Here is a 21,419-nt window from a genome sequence, read left to right on the forward strand (position 1 = left end):
ATAACGCTCTGTGTCTGTTTTTCTGTAGAGTACAATTTTAAGTATGATATATACATGTGTAATATCCAAATGAATTCTTATTGATTTTTTTCATTTATCATACAGAAACGGATATGAAATATGTATGAAGGGCCGTGGGGACTGATACATAGTAGTCACTGGGTTAGGTACAGTATAACTGGGAGGTTCTGTCCTGGTCTGTCCTGTCTCGTACGTAGTAGTCACTGGGTTAGGTACAGTGTAACTGGGAGGTTCTGCCCTGGTCTGTCCCGTCCCGTGGGGACTGATACGTAGTAGTCACTGGGTTAGGTACAGTATATATAACTGAGAGGTTCTGCCCTGGTCTGTCCTGTCTCGTGGGGACTGATACGTGTAGTAGTCACTGGGTTAGGTACAGTGTAACTGGGAGGTTCTGTCCTGGTCTGTCCCGTCTCGTGGGGACTGATACGTGTAGTAGTCACTGGGTTAGGTACAGTATAACTGGGAGGTTCTGTCCTGGTCTGTCCTGTCTCGTGGGGACTGATACGTGTAGTAGTCACTGGGTTAGGTACAGTATAACTGGGAGGTTCTGTCCTGGTCTGTCCCGTCTCGTGGGGACTGATACGTGTAGTAGTCACTGGGTTAGGTACAGTATAACTGGGAGGTTCTGCCCTGGTCTGTCCCGTCTCGTGGGGACTGATACGTGTAGTAGTCACTGGGTTAGGTACAGTATAACTGGGAGGTTCTGCCCTGGTCTGTCCCGTCTCGTGGGGACTGATACGTGTAGTAGTCACTGGGTTAGGTACAGTATAACTGGGAGGTTCTGCCCTGGTCTGTCCCGTCTCGTGGGGACTGATACGTAGTAGTCACTGGGTTAGGTACAGTGTAACTGGGAGGTTCTGCCCTGGTCTGTCCCGTCTCGTGGGGACTGATACGTGTAGTAGTCACTGGGTTAGGTACAGTATAACTGGGAGGTTCTGCCCTGGTCTGTCCCGTCTCGTGGGGACTGATACGTGTAGTAGTCACTGGGTTAGGTACAGTATAACTGGGAGGTTCTGCCCTGGTCTGTCCCGTCTCGTGGGGACTGATACGTAGTAGTCACTGGGTTAGGTACAGTGTAACTGGGAGGTTCTGCCCTGGTCTGTCCTGTCTCGTACGTAGTAGTCACTGGGTTAGGTATAGTGTAACTGGGAGGTTCTGCCCTGGTCTGTCCTGTCTCGTGGGGACTGATACATAGTAGTCACTGGGTTAGGTACAGTATAACTGGGAGGTTCTGCCCTGGTCTGTCCTGTCTCGTACGTAGTAGTCACTGGGTTAGGTATAGTGTAACTGGGAGGTTCTGTCCTGGTCTGTCCCGTCTCGTGGGGACTGATACTTGTAGTAGTCACTGGGTTAGGTACAGTATAACTGGGAGGTTCTGTCCTGGTCTGTCCCGTCTCGTGGGGACTGATACGTAGTAGTCACTGGGTTAGGTACAGTATAACTGGGAGGTTCTGCCCTGGTCTGTCCCGACCCGTGGGGACTGATACGTAGTAGTCACTGGGTTAGGTACAGTATAACTGGGAGGTTCTGCCCTGGTCTGTCCCGTCTCGTGGGGACTGATACATAGTAGTCACTGGGTTAGGTACAGTATAACTGGGAGGTTCTGCCCTGGTCTGTCCCATCTCAACAACAGATCAATGATTTGTAGATCAGTTAGTCATTCCAACACTGATTCAGCTGGTGTATTAATGTTAGAGTCATGGAACTGTTTAGGGATTGTAGTATTGATTCTGTAAAGTTACAAACACTGTCCAAAGTTCTAATAGTACGAGAGTCAAACCGACTAGAGGCTGTATTCTGACTATTAGGACTGCGCCATTATAGACAATACTCAAGACATCAGATATGTTCACCGTATAACACAGAATTATATGATATATTTGATACATCTATGTCAGTTTTTGATGCACTACTTTCATGCATATGTGAAAAAGAGTGGTCGGTGGCACATTGGTAACACACTTGTCTTTCACCAAGGTGGCTAGGGTTCCGTTCCCTGACCTGAAAAGGTATAGGGTCACTTGCCCGACCACGTGGGGTTTCTCCTGGTACTCCGGTCTCCTCCCACAATAAGATAATCCTCACACATTGTAATTGTTATAAAATAGATAGAGTCTATGTGGCAAATGTTTAAAACAACTTCTTCTGAAAAGCTATAAAACCCAGAGTCATGAGATTGGGCTATGGCATGCTGGATCTGAAGGCTTGCTATCAAGTTTGCTCTAATGAGTTTTAAAAAACTCCTTCTGAATAACAAAGAGACCTTAGGTGATGATAATGATGATATGCTCTGATGAAGCCAGGCTATCAAATTTGTACAAGTAAATGACTAAATGATCATGACCTTGAAATGCTTTCAAGGTCACTTCCAATCACATCTTCCGAACAGCTGACCGGGTTTAACCCGGTTATGATATTTAATGTACTAGATCGAAGGGTATATGGTATTTTGAACTAAAAGACTAAAAGCACTCCAGACTAAAATATTTCAATAAAGCCTTCTTTTTATAAGGTGCCAAACAGAGGAGCAATACAGATATCTAGGCTGATAGAACTCTGGCTTAAGTTCAATGAGATGAAACCTAACACTAGGCAATTTGATTCATGTAGGCGGTAAACCAGACACAATACTTAAAAAATGTATAATACAGGCCAATTGTGCCATTGCTAGCTGTTTAAAGAAATGTTTTAGGAACTGCAATAGGCTTGCTTTCACTAGTGGTAAATTGTGTTTGTATTTAATTGTCTCATAATTACTGTCACACACGACTATATTCTAGACTATCATTATTTTGTCTCAGAAGCCATAATTGATCCGACACTGATTAAGTTTACCCTGTGATGTACCACTGTGTAGGCGCGGATTGAGAGGACGGACAATGTAGTTAGGATAAATTATTAATACTAGAATCACATCTCTTTGAGCTAGAAACTTTATTATCTGGTGTGACAGGGTCAAGAGTAGGTTACAAATGTATAAATCTGCGGCATCCATAGATGTTGTTGACTATCAACAGACATGTCGAGATTAATTTACCCAAAAGGTCAACAGCCTTTCAATGATGTATAATGGCCGATAATGAACCTGTGCTGGAATTTCTCACACGCAGTACATATCATGGGGACTTAGTATGTTTTTTTATCTGACCTTGTGATCGTCAAGGAATGATCAGATTTCAACCTGACAACCAAATTGAAGTTGTGAAGAAATATCTGTTAGAAATAAAATTGTATCTGACCTTGTGTTCTACTGTTGTAACGTAGCAGACAATCAGATTTGAATGTTGATGTTTCATGATGCATTTATACTCAAGTAATCATACAATGGATTGATTTTCATACTGATCTTGTGGAAGGAAATCAATATCACAATATTATTGGTTGACCTTTGTCATATTACGGCCAATTTACTGTCATATTTACCCCCTGCAGCTCTCAATAGATAAACAGCACTGAATCGGTGACGATGTATTGCCTGAAAAACACTTGTTGCCAGATAAAATCTGACTGGAACTGCGTCAACAACTTTACCCCTGACATTTCCCGGAGCTTGTTGCTGCGGCTAGCATCAGAGAACAGTGGGGCAGTAATCATCCTCCCAGCGCGTACCAATTAAATCTAACTGATTTATTTTTTGCCCGCTACACAGAGATCCGGCCATTGGATTAATTAAGATCTACATTAGAATTGGTCGGACTCTAGCATGCTATAAATACTTATTTATCGAGATCCATACAGGGTATCGTCCCTAAAAACGTTTATTTACGTGAGATTTATTTTAGTACCCACATTTCTCTAAAGCCCAAAGGATTATTTACTTAATCAACAGTTAATTTTATAAAGATATCCTCTTATATACCAAGCATGGAGCTGACATTCATTGAAGACTTAACATCAAGAATAAATAAAAATGGTGTAGATTAATTTCACATGAAGATTAGATTAAGCCTGAAGCATAGATGTGTAGATTTCACATAATACTCATTACAAACTATCAATTATAAACATGTTAATTAATTTACTGTTAATTTGTGCCTTACGTAAGGTTTCCCTCGGAAGTATAAACGGATGACATTCGGTGGTGCCTGGATGTTTATGTTACTTGAACGACAATGAAACCTAATGCCTTTAAAGGCATTAAAGCAGTCACAAACACAGGAGACAATACTGCGTGAGCGTATCATTTCCTGTGCGGTGATAGGTAGAGGAAAGCGTTGCTTTGGTACGACACAAACCTCAACAAGAACAATCAATAAAATGGCCGACCAGTCCCTTGTTCCACTGTTTGTTCTGTTCTCTGAATGATATATTTTTAGCTTTCTGAATAGTAACCTATTCTATAGCAATACATCCGGCTGACTTTCTCACAGGTAGAATTTGTTAAAGGTCTAATTTCTCTAAGGAATACAATGTTCGTGCTAAGATATATGTAGAATCACTTTTGCATTGTTTCACGCTGCTAGCAGATGTACAGGTGGGAATCCTACAAATAGATTTATTTGACCTACGTACAATTCCAACGTACAATATATATCCTGATCTGAAATAAAATTGTATCTGCCTTTAATGACAAACTGTATAAAGATCACCTCATCTGAAGATAATCTGCCTTTAATGACAAACTGTATAAAGATCTCCTCATCTGAAGATAATCTGCCTTTAATGACAAACTGTATAAAGATCTCCTCATCTGAAGATAATCTGCCTTTAATGACAAACTGTATAAATATCACTTCATCTAAAGATAATCTGCCTTTAATGACAAACTGTATAAGTATCACCTCATCTGAAGATAATCTGCCTTTAATGACAAACTGTATATAGATCCCCTCATCTGAAGATAATCTGCCTTTAATGACAAACTGTATAAATATCACTTCATCTAAAGATAATCTGCCTTTAATGACAAACTGTATAAGGATATCCTCATCTGAAGATAATCTGCCTTTAATGACAAACTGTATATAGATCACCTCATCTGAAGATAATCTGCCTTTAATGACAAACTGTATATAGATCACCTCATCTGAAGATAATCTGCCTTTAATGACACACTGTATAAAGATCTAAAGCCCTCGTGCAACAGTTGTTGCTTCGGGGCTGACAAAATTACTATTGCCCTCGTACCCATTTGATAACTGTATAATAGATCCCCTCATCTGAAGATAATCTGCCTTTAATGACAAACTGTATATAGATCCCCTCATCTGAAGATAATCTGCCTTTAATGACAAACTGTATAAATATCACCTCATCTGAAGATAATCTGCCTTTAATGACAAACTGTATAAATATCACCTCATCTGAAGATAATCTGCCTTTAATGACAAACTGTATAAAGATCTTCTCATCTGAAGATAATCTGCCTTAAAGACAAACTGTATAAAGATCTCCTCATCTGAAGATAATCTGCCTTTAATGACAAACTGTATATAGATCCCCTCATCTGAAGATAATCTGCCTTTAATGACAAACTATATAAAGGTCTTCTCATCTGAAGATAATCTGCCTTTAATGACAAACTGTATATAGATCACCTCATCTGAAGATAATCTGCCTTTAATGACAAACTGTATATAGATCTCCTCCTTAGAAAGATGATTTGACTATTAAGTTAAAACATCTATCTACCTGTAACAATATATCGTTGGTGGACTATATCTCAAATCATCATTAATTTGTGGTTCAATGTTGGTGGCCATGGGAACCAAGCACCTCCTGGGATTTCTTGCTGTCTTTAACACTTACATTACTCCACAGTTTTAATTTTGACTAAAACAGACCTGTTTCATTGGAGAGGGTTTTTACTTTTAGTAATTTACGTCATAATCATGAATTAACAAGACGTAACCATGGTAATCCTTACAGATAATTCTCTGATCCAATCATTACTTCCACACTTACTATAATAAGCCATTGATTGGCCATCAACAATAACATGTTAACCATTTGTGTTTTATTAGTGGAGGCCATATATATACTGAAGACTATTTATGGTAAACACTGTTGTTAGTTTTTTTAAACACATCTGTTAAGGACTTTCAGAATGATGTTATATGTTAAGTAACTTGAAGTATATATATGTGTATAATTAAATTCCAAGGGCCAATTAAAACTAGGCTCAGTGTTGTGGATGGACTTATTACATGCTTGGTTCTTTAGTTGTATAAATACTGTACTTTGAGTTCCATTCAGAAAAAAACTAACAAATTTATCATAAAAATTTTGAATGAAGAATTCCTTATTTGGAAATGCACTGGAAAAATAGATAATTATAACTTACTTCATGTAGATAGTCTTATCTGAAAAAAAAAGAAATTCCAGTTTGAAAATTTCCTATTTGTATTATATAAGCTCTGGAAAGTTTATAAATTGTTCTGATTATAAAAGATACATGGTTCGAATTCCTTCGCAAAAAAGGAAATTCCTTAAATCCCTGGAGAGCTGAGAAAATTGAAATATCGTGATATTTGGTAATCATGGGGACTATTGTAATGTTTAGGAGTAGGTCTGATTCCGATCCATCTCACATTATATGTAACTATTTATTGGCAGGCGCAACAAAGAATGGATCGATGGCCCATCTTGTGTGGGAGTGTATAGGAGACAAGGATATGTCTATTACACTGTTCCCCAGCACATCAAATCCTCTTATTGTCAATAGGTTACACACTGTTTAGGTTGTAATACCATTAGTTTTAGTGGATAACAAGCCTGTTGTAAAATGTTTGTCTTAATTAGGGATTGGTTCTTTTCCTTTAAAATCTTCCTTAAAATAAATGAATGATCAGGTTTCAATTTGACAACCAACTTGAAAACCTTCTTCTAAATGAATTATCAGGTTTCAACCTGACAACCAAATAAAACATTTTCTTTCTCCTAAATGAATTATCAAGTTTCAACCTGACACCTCTTAACTGGAAACCTTCCTTCTCCAGAATGAATTATCAGATTTTATGTGGCCGGTATATTATTTTTGACAGGATTCAAGTACAACACATTCTGCAATCATTAGATCAAACACTGTTAAATTAATATTAATATTTTAGGGTAATTTGTATTGTTATATTTACAGGTAAATTCTATCGTTACATTTTCAGGTAAATTCTATTGTTATATTTTCAGGTGAGCTATATGGAGATCTACTGTGAACGTGTGCGTGACCTCCTGAACCCAGGTAACAAGAACACACTCCGGGTGCGAGAACATCCTCTCCTAGGACCCTATGTTGAGGACCTGTCCAAACTGGCTGTCCAGTCCTTCCAGGACATCAGCAATCTCATTGATGAGGGTAACAAAGCCAGGTAATTTAAAGAGATAAAGATACAGGTTTATTGATAAAGAATTAAGTCCAAGACTCAGTTGTTGAAAAGGTGATTAGCTCAATCACTTGATTTCTGTTAATCTAATCTCCCCTTTACTTCAAAACCTGAATATTTGTGTTACTTAAAACAGGCAGGTAGGAGGAGACGAAAGAGTGCTATAGAGTTTTGTAACATTTTGTTTTTACCAGAAATGATTTGATCAGGATTTTAAAACAGTTGTTAAATTGCTATTAGCCTATAATGTCTTTTGAACAAGTGGGCCCTGGTTAGTAAGAGGATAGAATGGGATAACAGATTAGTGCAAGGACAAAAATGCAAATAAGGGCAACAAGGCATGTTAGGTCTCATGATCAGCAACAAGGCATGTTAGGTCTCATGATCAGCAACAAGGCATGTTAGGTCTCATGATCAGCAACAAGGAAAATTAGAGCAGTCTTAAGGGCAACAAGGCATGTTAGGTCTCATGATCAGCAACAAGGCATGTTAGGTCTCATGATCAGCAACAAGGCATGTTAGGTCTCATGATCAGCAACAAGGCATGTTAGGTCTCATGATCAGCAACAAGGAAAATTAGAGCAGTCTTAAGGGCAACAAGGCATGTTAGGTCTCATGATCAGCAACAAGGCATGTTAGGTCTCATGATCAGCAACAAGGAAAATTAGAGCAGTCTTAAGGGCAACAAGGCATGTTAGGTCTCATGATCAGCAACAAGGCATGTTAGGTCTCATGATCAGCAACAAGGAAAATTAGAGCAGTCTTAAGGGCAACAAGGCATGTTAGGTCTCATGATCAGCAACAAGGAAAATTAGAGCAGTCTTAAGGGCAACAAGGCTAGTTTGGCATGGCAACAAGGCGAGTTGTATATAGTGATTGAAGGTGGAAATAATGGCAGCATGGTGGATTAAATGAGCAAGGTCAGGGACAAGTCAATTCAAGGGAAAGGGCATTAAGGCAAGGTTAAGGGTAGTAGTAAGGATTGAGGGAAACAAGGGTCAAGAGCAACAAGTAATTTCAGGTTAGGGAAGGGACAGGAAGACATGTTCGGGACAGCTAAATCTTGAATACACTGATGGAGAGCATTAAGTACTCAATCAGAATACAGGTGTAGGAGTTGAGGAGTAGTTATATACTAGGCTATAGGTTTCTTATGTTTAACAGTCCTACTGTTGTACTCCACAGAACTGTGGCCGCCACCAACATGAACGAGACAAGCAGTCGATCACATGCTGTGTTCACAATTATCTTCACGCAAAGAAAGAAGGACTCGGCCACTAAAATGACAGGAGAAAAGGTAACAAGCCAAAAACAAAAACCAAAAAAGGAAATTGTGATACTTTATCTTTTCAGAAATCAGTATAAATATAAGGTCTAAAATGAGTATGAAGTTATTTGAGATGTGGTAAAAAAGTAGTCCCTTTTTGTGTTATGTAAACTTGGTTATATAATTTATATGCTGGGTGAAGATTTCTTTTCACCGTAAAAATAAATATGTTACAAAAATTAAATTAAGTTATTTATACAATAATATTTTGTTGTGTAGGTCAGCAAGATAAGCTTGGTAGATTTGGCGGGTAGTGAACGAGCTGACTCAACTGGAGCCAAAGGCACTCGTCTAAAGGAGGGTGCTAACATCAACAAATCCCTAACTACCCTTGGCAAAGTCATCTCAGCACTGGCAGAATGTGTAAGTTTATTATTGCAGGAGACGAAAAGTCAAAGTGTGAAAAATTGGACAAGTTGGGGGAAAAAAGGGGAGAAAAAAGAAAATTAATTTTAAATTAATAGAAAAACAAATATAAAAAAAAACAAAAACAAAAGGAATTTAAAATTAGTAAAAAAAACAAAAACAAAAAACAAAAACAAAAGTAAGATTAGTATTTATTTATTTATATTTTTTGTCCTGTTAAGATTGAGCTATGGTATTACACTGGCATACTTTTGGTCTCAATTGACATTCCTTCAGAAAGAAAAAGTTACTGTACAGTAACAGTCACTATGGGCTTAATCATGTCGCTGAAGAACTATATTTTGAACAATAGTTTGATTTCAACAGTATCTGCTTTCTCTCTTAGAATTCTTAACTATCTCTGTCATTTCTCTACAATTTAGAGTGCTCTAGAATCTACTGGGAAAGTAAGTGTTTAATTGGAATAGGATGTTGTAATGATCGCTCATATGTTTTTGTGATTACCTCCCCTGATTTATTATCTCCCCTCTTGTTGTGATTATCTCCCCTGTTGTGTTTGTTTTCTGTGTCTTTGTTTCCTGTCCTTCCTCTTGTTGCCTATATCATGCCTATAGCAATTAGATGATTTGATTTTCAAGTTGGATGTTTTGATTAAAACAAGATGAATCATTTCCAATCTTAACCTGGAGTGACAATCGGTTTAACATGTATATGCAACCCAGATTTTCAAGAATGTGTAAATGTTAAATGACCTTTCAAAAATAAACTATGATTTTATAAAACTGAAAATGTTTTAATTAAATTTAATTGATAAATATACAACCACACTCACTGGTTGTCCAATGACTATCACGGTTCCTATTTTTACACTAAAATTACCTTTATTGTTAATCTGCTGTATAACCATTTGAAATTACAATCGATTAATTACTCAAGAAAATTATAGAAACTTCAAACTTAGGGTTATGTATTCTTTGCATGATCATTCTATTTATGAGCTCATTTCACTGTATCATTTGCTTATGAATAGTTAGTGGCATGATTTCAAGTTGCTAACAAGTTTAAAACAACGAATCCTGCAAGCACTTTGTTCTGGAAACAAAAATTGTTCTTGCATCTATGAAACGAATTGAAACTTAGGCGAGGAAGTGGAGGAGATGGTTCAGTGCAGCCTGGATCCATTATAGGGAAATGAGAGGATGTCAGTCATCCTTGTTTCTCATATCTTATACTGTTGTTTGCTTCACCTTGACACTTTTCTCTTTTTCTCCTGGTATGTCACTGTCTTAAAAAAACCTTTTATTAGTAAATTCCTGTGACCATGAAATTAAAGAAACACATTCCAGGAAAAAACTATCTTGTTATCTTTCAAGTAATAAACAAAATATTTGTGTTGTAGCAGTATTTCATTTAATATGGGGTAATATATTATATTGTAGATTTTTATATGTTAATCTTATTTCAGGTAAAGAAGCCTGCGCTAAGGGCAGCAAACATCATAGCTATAGTATACTTATGTATAGACAACATACAAGTACAAAGTGGTTTGGGTGAAATCAGATCTTAAACCATTTACACAAATTGTATAAATTTGTATAAATCTATTTAAAACATATTTTTTTCATAAGTATAAGTGCTCTTTGATATAATGTTGCTTAATGACATTTTGTTTAATATCCTAATATAATTCTTTATTTCCTTAACAAGGATTACATAAAGCCCATAGGCTACTAGATGCTTTCCTGTCGCTTAACATAATACTGTGTAATGATACATTGTTGTATAATGTCATGGGGTTGTGATAGCTCAATCCGTAAACTTCGGAATAACCCAACCATTGTTGTATAATGTCACGGGGTTGTGATAACTCAATCCGTAAACTTCGGAATAACCCAACCATTGTTGTATAATGTCATGGGGTTGTGATAACTCAATCCGTAAACTTCGGAATAACCCAACCATTGTTGTATAATGTCATGGGGTTGTGATAACTCAATCCGTAAACTTCGGAATAACCCAACCATTGTTGTATAATGTCATGGGGTTGTGATAACTACAGACAGATATATCTGAGGGGTGTGGTTCATATCCTACCATGCATCTAGCTTTTGTCTCCGGGGTGCTGAGATCACAAACTCAGACAATACATACACGTTTTCTTATTCATTTCTAGATTTTATGTGACAGACTTGTGTTGTTCAGTGATATAGCCAATAGTAATTACTACATAGAGATCCTGCCTTAAGATGACCTAGGACGATGATGGGTGATAAACCAAACAAACAAATGTTCAATAAACACCATTTTCTCCAATGACCGTCCCTCCAGGTGTCAACAACAAATACCAGTAGGCTGTTCACCAGTCTGAACCATTTTCTCCTTGTAATTCACTAAATCATCAGGTTCAATGCAAAATGTATTTTTTTTTCAGTCAAATAAGAAGAAGAAAAAGGAAAATTTTATTCCATACAGAGATTCTGTTCTGACCTGGCTCCTCAGAGAAAACCTTGGTAAGTTAAACAGCTGTTAATATAAGATCTGTCCAACATATAACATCTGATTTACCCAAGATACAAGTACCTTATATATATATATAACATCTGATTCACCCGAGATACATGTACCTTATATATATATATAACATCTGATTCACCCGAGATACAAGTACCTTATATATGTATATAACATCTGATTCACCCGAGATACAAGTACCTTATATATGTATCAGTTTAGCTTAGAGGAACCTGGTCTTGGCGTTCATCAGCATTCCTTAAAGAAATGATGTGTTTCAATAGGAAAGCAGTATTGGATTGAAGGAAAAAATCTTAATGAAGGAACCTTTCTTCAATTCTGTTTTCATGTTGCACTCGAACTTGAAAAGTCCTTGAATTTTAAGCTGGGCCTGGAAAAGTCATGGAAATTGCATTTTGGCCTTGCAAGTCCTTGAATTTTTGGAAAATGGCCTTGAAAAGCCCTTTGTCTGTAGGATGTGTTTTGAATCATCAAAGCAAAAGAGGAGAACTATGAACAAAATCTCAAAAACTTAATTGTATAGAAAGTGAAGGCCCTGAAATCTCTATTTCAGACTGTTAATTCTGGCTGGAGATGATAACATAATTATCATAAATAAGATGATGTCTAATTTTAGATTTCTAGATTCAAAGTTTGTTTTTGGTAATTATGGATAGTTGTACACTGTACTGAGTTTTTAAGTGCCACAATATATACAGAGTTATTGCCCTTTGTTTAAGGTGTATCAGGTATTGTGTACTAAAATCTCCCAATATACACAGTGACCTCCCTTTGTTTACAGTGCTTACCATGTAATTCATAATCTGTCAATTAGAATTACCAAAATATCTCTTTGGATTGCAGGCAATAAAATGATAAAATCAGACAATTATAGAGAGAACAGTCAGTTTAGAACAGGACTATGTATAGTAGATTGTTTTTTGAATTTGGCCGGATTTGTTCTCTTGGAATTTATTTTTCATTTTAAATATTTTCTTATCTTACATGTATGGATAACATGATGAAAGTGCAAAAGAGGTCTAGCTACATGAGATGTTGATCAGACTTACAAGATGTTTTCTTTGGTAGTTTCAAAGATATGAAGTAAAATAAATTACATTGTACCTTCTCGCTTCCATTAAGATTTGTTTTACAAAGACGTGTTATATCTGACATGGCTTAATAATCAAGATTTCTGTTTCTTGCTTTACTTTCTACTTGAACATTACGATAAGATAAATTATACATATTTCCCAATGTTTTGCCACCAATCATATTCCTCCTTACATTTTGGTTGGTTTGATTGACAGGTGGGAACTCCAAGACTGCTATGGTGGCTGCCCTGAGTCCGGCTGATATCAACTACGACGAAACTCTTAGTACTTTGAGGTTTGTAATGTCTCTAACTCCATAGTTCAATTTATAATTTTATTTAAGGATAATGTTAGACATGGTGTAATTTTAGCATTCCACAGTATATCATATGATGTTAACAGTAGCTTTAGAATGGTGTAAAATAGTGATGGTTCATTTACGATACACCTACAACACTTTATAGTTACACTAACCAGGTTTCATTGTTTATGTACAGGTATGCTGACCGGGCCAAACAAATTGTATGCAAGGCAGTGGTTAATGAGGATCCAAATGCACGAATTATCCGAGAACTTAAGGAAGAGGTTGCCAAACTACGGGAAATCCTTGTACAGGAGGGGATAGAACTTGGAGCAGGTAGGTCAAAGGTTGGCTTCTGTATGTGTTACACAGGCTGCTCCTACTTCATAAAAGTCAGTCATCAGATAGATCTGTGATACTGACATCTTATTTAATCTCCACATTATCTTGTGTCAACTCCTTTATAGATTTTAAGAAATTGTTCCTCTTTTTTTTTATAGAATATACAGCATTTCATTTGGTTTAGGTGTTTTGAGTCTCAATTTATTTGTTAGTCTGGGTGCAGCAGATGCACATTTCCGTCCTCCTTTCCCAACACAGGTTTGGGACCATCTGTGGTAGAGCTATATACTGTAGAGTTCATGGATTTCAGATTAAATGTCACTCCTTTTTACGTTTATGCTTCATTAGGGTTATAAATACAAACCCTGATGTAGAGTACACTTAACACTTCAATGACAATGCTTTCTGTTTGACAAACATTTCTTTAAAAAAAAAAAACTTGTTCATGTTCTATAATTTGGGATTCAAAATGTAGGGGAGATAACTCTTATGTCAAATTATAAATGAGATTTGTGAATTATATCCTTCATTTATTAGGACTTCAAGGTCTGCCTGTGGCCCCCAAGATTCCGTCAGGAACATCGTCGCGGACGAGAAAGAACTCTGTATCAATAGAAGGGGGAGAAGACGCTATTGAGAGACTCCAGATGTCCGAGAAACTTATAGCAGAGCTAAATGAATCATGGGAGGAAAAACTCAGAAAAACAGAGACAATTCGGAAGGAAAGGTAGACATTTAGCTTGTGTAGTCTTCTTACAGGTATAAAAATAGACAGGTGAGAAGGAAAGGTAGACTTTCTCCGACCTACTTAGGCCAAAAGTAAAGATGCCTTTACATCATTATGCTTATTGGAAACTTTATTTAACAATTTTTGATCCAATTTCTGAATTTTGAATATTTTCACAACATCTCAAAAATTTTAATGTTGCACTCATTTACTTCAATATTTTCACATCATCTTACTCTGTCAAACAGAGAGGCTGTCCTTGCAGAAATGGGTGTGGCCCTCCGAGAGGATGGTGGAACAATAGGAGTGTTCTCTCCTAAAAAGGTAAGACTTTTATTTCTGTAGAATTATGTTATCAATATCAGGTAATTTTACTCTATAGTTTTTAAAAAGTGTGAAAAAAATCCGGTATATAGTTAGAAACTTGACGAAATTATTAAGACAATTCTACACCGTTAGAAGCTTAGCTAAGGTATTAAGACAATTCTACACCGTTAAAAGCTTAGCCAAGTTATTAAGACAATTCTACACCGTCATGCTTCCTTTGATTTTATATTACAATTATTTCAGTCAAGCAATTTGCTTCTAAATTACTCATTATGCCAGTTAGCAATAAACAAAGATAAAAATATCAAGATAAAATTGAAAATCCTAAAGTCATTGTTTTTCACTGTGAATAAACTTAGCCAAAAGTGCTTAGAATACACCAAATTAATGGGAAGTTGGGAATGTGGGCTGTCCAAGAAATTTAGTCTGACTGAATGTATTTTATACCACAGTCCCCCCACTTAGTGAATTTGGACTGTCCTAGAACTATAGTCTGACTAAATGTATTTTATACCATAGTCCCCCCACTTAGTGAACTTGGACTGTCCTAGAACTATATCTAACTGAATGTATTTTATACCACAGTCCCCCCACTTAGTGAACTTGGACTGTCCTAGAACTATAGTCTAACTGAATGTATTTTATACCACAGTCCCCCCACTTAGTGAACTTGGACTGTCCTAGAACTATATCTAACTGAATGTATTTTATACCACAGTCCCCCCACTTAGTGAACTTGGACTGTCCTAGAACTATACTCTAACTAAATGTATTTTATACCACAGTCCCCCCACTTAGTGAACCTTAATGAAGATCCACTGATGTCGGAATGTTTAATCTACTACATCAAAGCTGGACTAAAGACAATGTAAGTCATTCTATTATATCAGGCTGTAAAGCATTGCCATTTTTTTCACAAATCTCTCATATGCACCCAGTAATTTGAGTTCTATTTTACAATTGAATAATTGCAAAATAAATAAACAGAAGAAAAAGCAATTCCAAATCATAAAAAGAAATAAAATAATCATACTTGTTTTTAATCCTAACTAATAAAAAAAAGATAAATCAAATTATGCGTGATTGAAGTGAAGTGAGAGAACAATCTGGATTTTAGATATTAATGTGATGAAATCTTGCTGCTGTTTAATATGTACATTCATGTTTTCGTTCAGGGTTGGTCATGGAAAATCTGCACAACAACATGACATCCAGCTTAGTGGCTCACATATACTAGAGGAACACTGCTACTTCTCCTGTGAGGATGGTAAGTAACCATGGAAGCAAAATTATAGTCAATGAGATTTGTTTATACTTTTGTTAGCAGTGAAATGTAGGCATTTGATTTCTTTTTTTTGTATTTTTTAACATCCTATCAACAGCTAGGTTAATTTAAGGATGGCCTCCCCTGTGTGGGTTTGGTTTGGTATTTTTTAACATTCTATCAACAGCTAGGTTAATTTAAGGAAGGCCTCTCTGTGTGGGAATGTTTTTGTATTATTTAGTATCCTATCAACAGCTAGGTACATTTAAAGATGGCCTCCCGCTGTGTGGGTTTGGTATTGTTTAGTATCCTATCAACAGCTAGGTTCATTTAGGGACGGCCTCCCGCTGTGTACAAGACGAATGTGTTTGGTGTATGTGTGTGTTTTGGAAGGTTGTGGTATGTTGATGTTTGTCTCATTGTGATAGCACAGAACTGATGCTGACTTTATAGTGCTACCTCACTGAAATGTACCACCAAAGACACCCCACCCAGTCACATTATACTGACAACAGATGAACCAGTCATCCTACTCACAAAAATGAAAAATTGTTAAACTACTACTATTTTTGGAATTATACTTCACTTGGGGAAAAAATCAAGAGCTTTGGTGTTGGTAACAGGATCCTGCCATTGGTAACGAGACCCATATTCAGCCCCTAATCCTTTAGAGAAAGAAAGTCCTGTAATACCATAATGGTGAACTGGTATATTTCTTTCTAACAAAGTTGCTTACTTTGTAGTCCATCCCTTGTAACACAGAGTTTACATTCTGATCTGATTTCTGTATATAAGTATTGCTGTGTTATAAGTATTGCTGTGTTAAGTATTGCTGTGTTATAAGTATTTCTGTGTTATAAGTATTGCTGTAGATAAGTATTGCTGTGTTATAAGTATTGCTGTGTTATAAGTATTTCTGTAGATAAGTATTGCTGTGTTATAAGTATTGCTGTGTTATAAAATGCTCATCAGATTCAATTTGTTATTTTTCAGAAAAAGTCACCCTGACTCCTATAGGGGAAGCAATGTGCTACGTAAATGGTCGTCAGGTTACGGAGCCAACCGAGCTGAAGACGGGAGCTCGGGTCATTCTAGGCAAACACCATGTGTTCCGGTTTAACCACCCCATACAAGGTAAGGTCACGCCCCATACAAGGTAAGGCCATGCCCCATACAAGGTAAGGTCACACCCCATACAAGGTAAGGCCACACCCCATACAAGGTAAGGTCACACCCCATACAAGGTAAGGTCACACCCCATACAAGGTAAGGTAACGCCCCATACAAGGTAAGTACACACCCCTTCTAGATATACCAAAAATCTGGAGGCGAGAAAAAAAAATTAACCTTGACATGGGTATATGTATGTGTAACATTCAATGTCACAGGTATAGAATTTGCATTACATGTACAATTATTTAGCTTTCGTCACAAAACCATTTTCATAAGAAAGTTTAGGCAGCAAAATGACTTCTGTGTTTTAAACATAACTTGTGTATGCATAAATGTTCATGTTTACATTTGTATAAAGTGAGCGGAGTGTAAATTTTGTGTTTGTAATTACAGCCAGAAGAAGCCGAGCATATCTCCTGGACGAGAACCCAGCAGAAAATCCTAGTAGTAAGTTTTTATTGTAGCCTTTTCGAATCTTAAATCCCCAAAGTGGAACATTGTTATTGTAATTTTCTGGGGTTTTCTTTTTGGGGGGAGGTGGGTTTGAGTTCCCAAATTCACATGAAAATTGTTAGCTTTGGATTCTGCATATTTCCTAAAAGATGAGGGGGGAAAAAGGCTCTAACCAGGAGTGCACAATCTACATTTAGTATTGATAATATTTGAATATGCTCCAGTTTCTATTTAAGTAAATGTTATATGCATAAGCTTATTAATATCAGTGTTGTTTGTGATAAAACAGCCTAAGCATCATATCTTAAACGTTTATTCTGAATTACAGCCGAACCTGTTGACTGGACATTCGCTCAGCTGGAACTGTTGGAAAAACAAGGCATAGATCTGAGGACAGAAATGGAACAAAGGTATAGATAACAAGAGTTACCGAACCCTTCCTTTTTATACCCCGCCATGAAATAGGGGCCATATAGTGTTACCCATGTACGTCCCTTCCCTTTCAGGGTGTCAAGTGGCAGCTGGGGTATTTATATCTTTAGGACATTTTCTATTCTTATATAGACCACTTCATTAATATACATAATGCATTTGATATGAATTTCTGTATATATTGCATCAATATTGAATTTTTGATATACTCTCTTGTAGTTCATCCTAACAAATATGTAACATTTACATTTTGAAAATTTTGTCCCTATGATAACCTGAAAATTTTGCCCTTCTGATAAACTGAAGATTTCACCGCCTTGATAAATTTTGATAAGCTGAAGAATTTGCCCTTCTGATGAATTTTTATCAACAGAAAATTTGCATTTCTAATAAACTTTTGAAAAAGATTTTGCCCTTATGATAAATATTGATAAACTACAGATTTTGCCCTTATGATAAATATTGATAAACTAAAGATTTTGCCCTTATGACAAATATTGAGTTCATATTAATGATAATCAACAGTATGATATAAAATTCAAATCTCACAAATTTATTTCAGGAACAAAACAGGACAAGTTTTACCTGTTAAGTTAATTACATTTGTACTTCATATCCATCTGTTAGGTTGTGTGTTCTGGAGGAACAGTATAAGAAAGAGAAAGAAGAGGCGGACCTGTTATTTGAGCAGCAAAGGAAGGATTATGAGATACGTATCCAGTCCCTTCAGGAGCAGGTTGAGCGACACTCCATGATCTCCAGCTTTGCCAATGTGGAAGACCTACTCTCAGAGGAAGTGGAAATACAAGGTAGAATACTCTGTCATAATGAAATAATCCCCCTGACCTTGTGTAAAAGTTTAGTAACAAAGTTTGGGAAGAGCTTATCTGTTAATTACTTTTAGCTTACTATACAAGATTAAAAAAAAAAGAGAAAATGGCTTATTTCCTTACAGGAGTTTATTTGAGGATAAATACAAATATACATTGTTAAACGGAGGGTATGGCTCCTCTGGAACTGGAGGGGTGGGGCCAAATAGGGAAAATTGATTGATGGATTTTGATGAAGCATTATTTAGCAAATGAGATCTATAGTGATATAAATGACGGATGGGGCACTCTTAGGGTAGGAGAAAGGGGGCCCAATAAGGATAATACAGCCAAAAGAAAAAAATGTAAATACTTTTTCTATTTCAAGAATGACAGGATATAGTCCATCTGTAGTTTGAACCATTGTTGGGAGAGGCAGTTCAAAAGTAGGAAAATATTTGAAATATAAGTTAAATTATAGTATTTTGCCATAATTACTAAAATATCCAGGTTAGCATTGCAGGCCCTCTGGGCCTCTTGTATAGTCAGGTGCTGCACCTAGTCATGTTTTGCTGGAATCCAGTTCAGCAAATTTGAACAATAAATGTATTAATTCTTCAATAAATCAAATGAGATGAAGTAAGTGTCAGGATTTTAAATAAAATCTTTATAATAGTTACCCCAATCTGGCCATTGTCTGTATAGTCTAACTACAGGCTACAAAATAAAATTTCAATAATATGTTAAAATATTGAAGAATTATAAAAATATAACAAAATAAAAGGTGTTATGATTAGTTTCCTTGAATGTAAAAACATATATATGCTTTGTATTATATATACAGAGACTTGAAATTTTGTCATAAACAGCATGTTCAGCATTTCTTAGGATTGATGAGCTGGTAAAATATAATGACAAGATAATGAATCGTTGTTACTCATATAATACAATTTCTTGAATTCATTCAACTTTATTTCAGAATGTGCATGGACTGACAGAGAAAGAGAGCTGGCTGCCTGGGCCTTCAGGAAGTGGAAATACCATCAATTTACCTCTCTTCGGGTACGCCATTATAAATACTAACATCTCATAAAAAATAAATAATTATAGTTGAGCACTTTTCCAGTGCAATGTTAGGGTTAGGGTGTGTGACATTGTTAGTTAACACAAAAGGAAAAGTAATACTAGCATTGCTGACAAAATTCATACAATGTAATCAACAGCCTGTCTTCAAGACATTTTTGTTTGTTGAAAGTTGAGTATGATATTATATGTTTACTAGAAACCAAATCATAGAGAATATTTATTTATAAGATGATGTTACACATCTTTGATTTCCTCTCTCATTGAATGTTTTCATTTTCTCTTAAAATTTTAATTCTGTTTGCTGTTTATAAATAGATATTCCCTGTTTATAGTTTTCTGTTGGATAGCTTAAACTGCTCTAATTTTGTTCTGGAATTCAGAGCGTAATTTTTCCAGTACAATAACTAGATCAGAAGGTCGGGGTCAGATGGCAATGTTCTGATTTAGTGTGTATTAGATACACCATATAGATATAGTCCCAAGAGAGATGTATGGGTGTGTTGATAGAATTATCATAGAAACTAAAAATAATGATAAAAAAGATCCATCAAGTTATCACAACAGTATAATCAAGTTAAACTTTCCATTCTAACAGGATGGGGCAATCCTATATATCTTGTTATGAAATGGGTCAAATTATAAACAAATTCTCCTTTATAAAACTTGTCATAGTTGAGAACCTCACATTATAATACAGTGTTTTCTTGTATCAAATACATCTGCAATGTTTTTTTTTTTGAAAATTTTGTTATTTGTTAACAAGTAAATCAAGTATAAGTATATTTGACATACCTATAGGTGTTTCTAAGTGTATTATATTTGACACATCCAATTTCATATCAAAACCCAATGACAAGGGGAGGTAATCATTATCTAGGTAAATGTCAAAATTAGCCAGGATATTTAAGTCTTTCTAAATTCCTTGTGTTTATGGTATCAAGTGTTTTGATATAACTGTATAACCGAGTTAAATTTTCCATTCTAACAGGATGACCTGTGGGGCAATGCTATATTCCTTGTGTTAATGGTATCAAGTGTTTTGATATAACAGTATAACCAAGTTAGATTTTCCATCCTAACAGGATGACCTGTGGGGCAATGCTATATTCCTTAAAGAGGCCAACGCCATCAGTGTGGAACTCAACAAGAAGGTAAAGTCATTTCTCACGGGAAGCTGAACACATTTTCCAAACGTTTAAATGACCCTGCCATTTAATTGGTGGTGTTACCCATTTCTGTCCTGTCCCATCCTGTCTCATCATGTCCCATCCTGTCTAATCCTGTCTCATCATGTCCTATCCCGTCTCATCCTGTCTCATCCCGTCTCATACCTTCTCATCCCGTCCCATCCTGTCCCATCCCGTCTCATCCTGTCTAATCCTGTCTCATCCTGTCCCATCCTGTCCCATCCTGTCTCATCCTGTCTCATCCTGTCCCATCCTATCCCATCCTGTCTCATCCTGTCTCATCCCGTCTTATTCCTTCTAATCCTGTCTTATTCCTTCTAATCCTGTCTCATCCTGTCTCATCCTGTCTCATCCCGTCTCATCCCGTCTCCTATCCCATCCTGTCTCATCCTGTCCCATCCTGTCTCATCCTGTCTCATCCTGTCTCATCCTGTCCCATCCTGTCCCATCCTGTCCCATCCTATCCCATCCTGTCACATCCTGTCTCATCCTGTCCCATCCTTTCTCATCCCGTCTCATCCCGTCCCATCCTGTCTCATCCTATCCCATCCTGTCCCATCCTGTCCCATCCTGTCTCATCCTGTCTCATCCTGTCACATCCCATGTCCCTCCATCCTATCCCACCCTGTCGCATCAGTCTCATTCAATCTGCCCTTTCTCATCCCATCCCATCCCATCCC

General features: G+C 36.6%; 1 protein-coding gene across 4 annotated transcripts in view; it reads left to right on the forward strand.

Annotated features, from left to right (window-relative positions):
- LOC117314806 (kinesin-like protein unc-104) overlaps positions 1–21,419 on the forward strand; it is a 92,616-nt gene that overhangs the window by 25,590 nt on the left and 45,607 nt on the right. For 3 of the 4 annotated variants that reach the window (XM_033868911.1, XM_033868912.1, XM_033868913.1), the window contains exons 7-22: positions 7,147–7,325; positions 8,526–8,637; positions 8,887–9,030; positions 11,465–11,543; positions 12,855–12,933; positions 13,136–13,275; positions 13,819–14,008; positions 14,257–14,332; positions 15,121–15,203; positions 15,511–15,602; positions 16,593–16,733; positions 17,166–17,219; positions 17,554–17,635; positions 18,285–18,466; positions 19,446–19,528; positions 20,635–20,703. In XM_033868911.1, the coding sequence (XP_033724802.1) occupies positions 7,147–7,325; positions 8,526–8,637; positions 8,887–9,030; positions 11,465–11,543; positions 12,855–12,933; positions 13,136–13,275; positions 13,819–14,008; positions 14,257–14,332; positions 15,121–15,203; positions 15,511–15,602; positions 16,593–16,733; positions 17,166–17,219; positions 17,554–17,635; positions 18,285–18,466; positions 19,446–19,528; positions 20,635–20,703 (1,785 nt within the window). Of the gene's footprint in view, positions 1–7,146; positions 7,326–8,525; positions 8,638–8,886; positions 9,031–9,455; positions 9,480–11,464; positions 11,544–12,854; positions 12,934–13,135; positions 13,276–13,818; positions 14,009–14,256; positions 14,333–15,120; positions 15,204–15,510; positions 15,603–16,592; positions 16,734–17,165; positions 17,220–17,553; positions 17,636–18,284; positions 18,467–19,445; positions 19,529–20,634; positions 20,704–21,419 lie in introns of all 4 variants that reach the window. The other variant, XM_033868910.1, reaches the window with a different exon arrangement.

The sequence above is a fragment of the Pecten maximus genome, chromosome 16 (genome assembly GCF_902652985.1).
Source record: "Pecten maximus chromosome 16, xPecMax1.1, whole genome shotgun sequence".
Taxonomy (NCBI): Eukaryota; Metazoa; Mollusca; class Bivalvia; order Pectinida; family Pectinidae; genus Pecten; species Pecten maximus.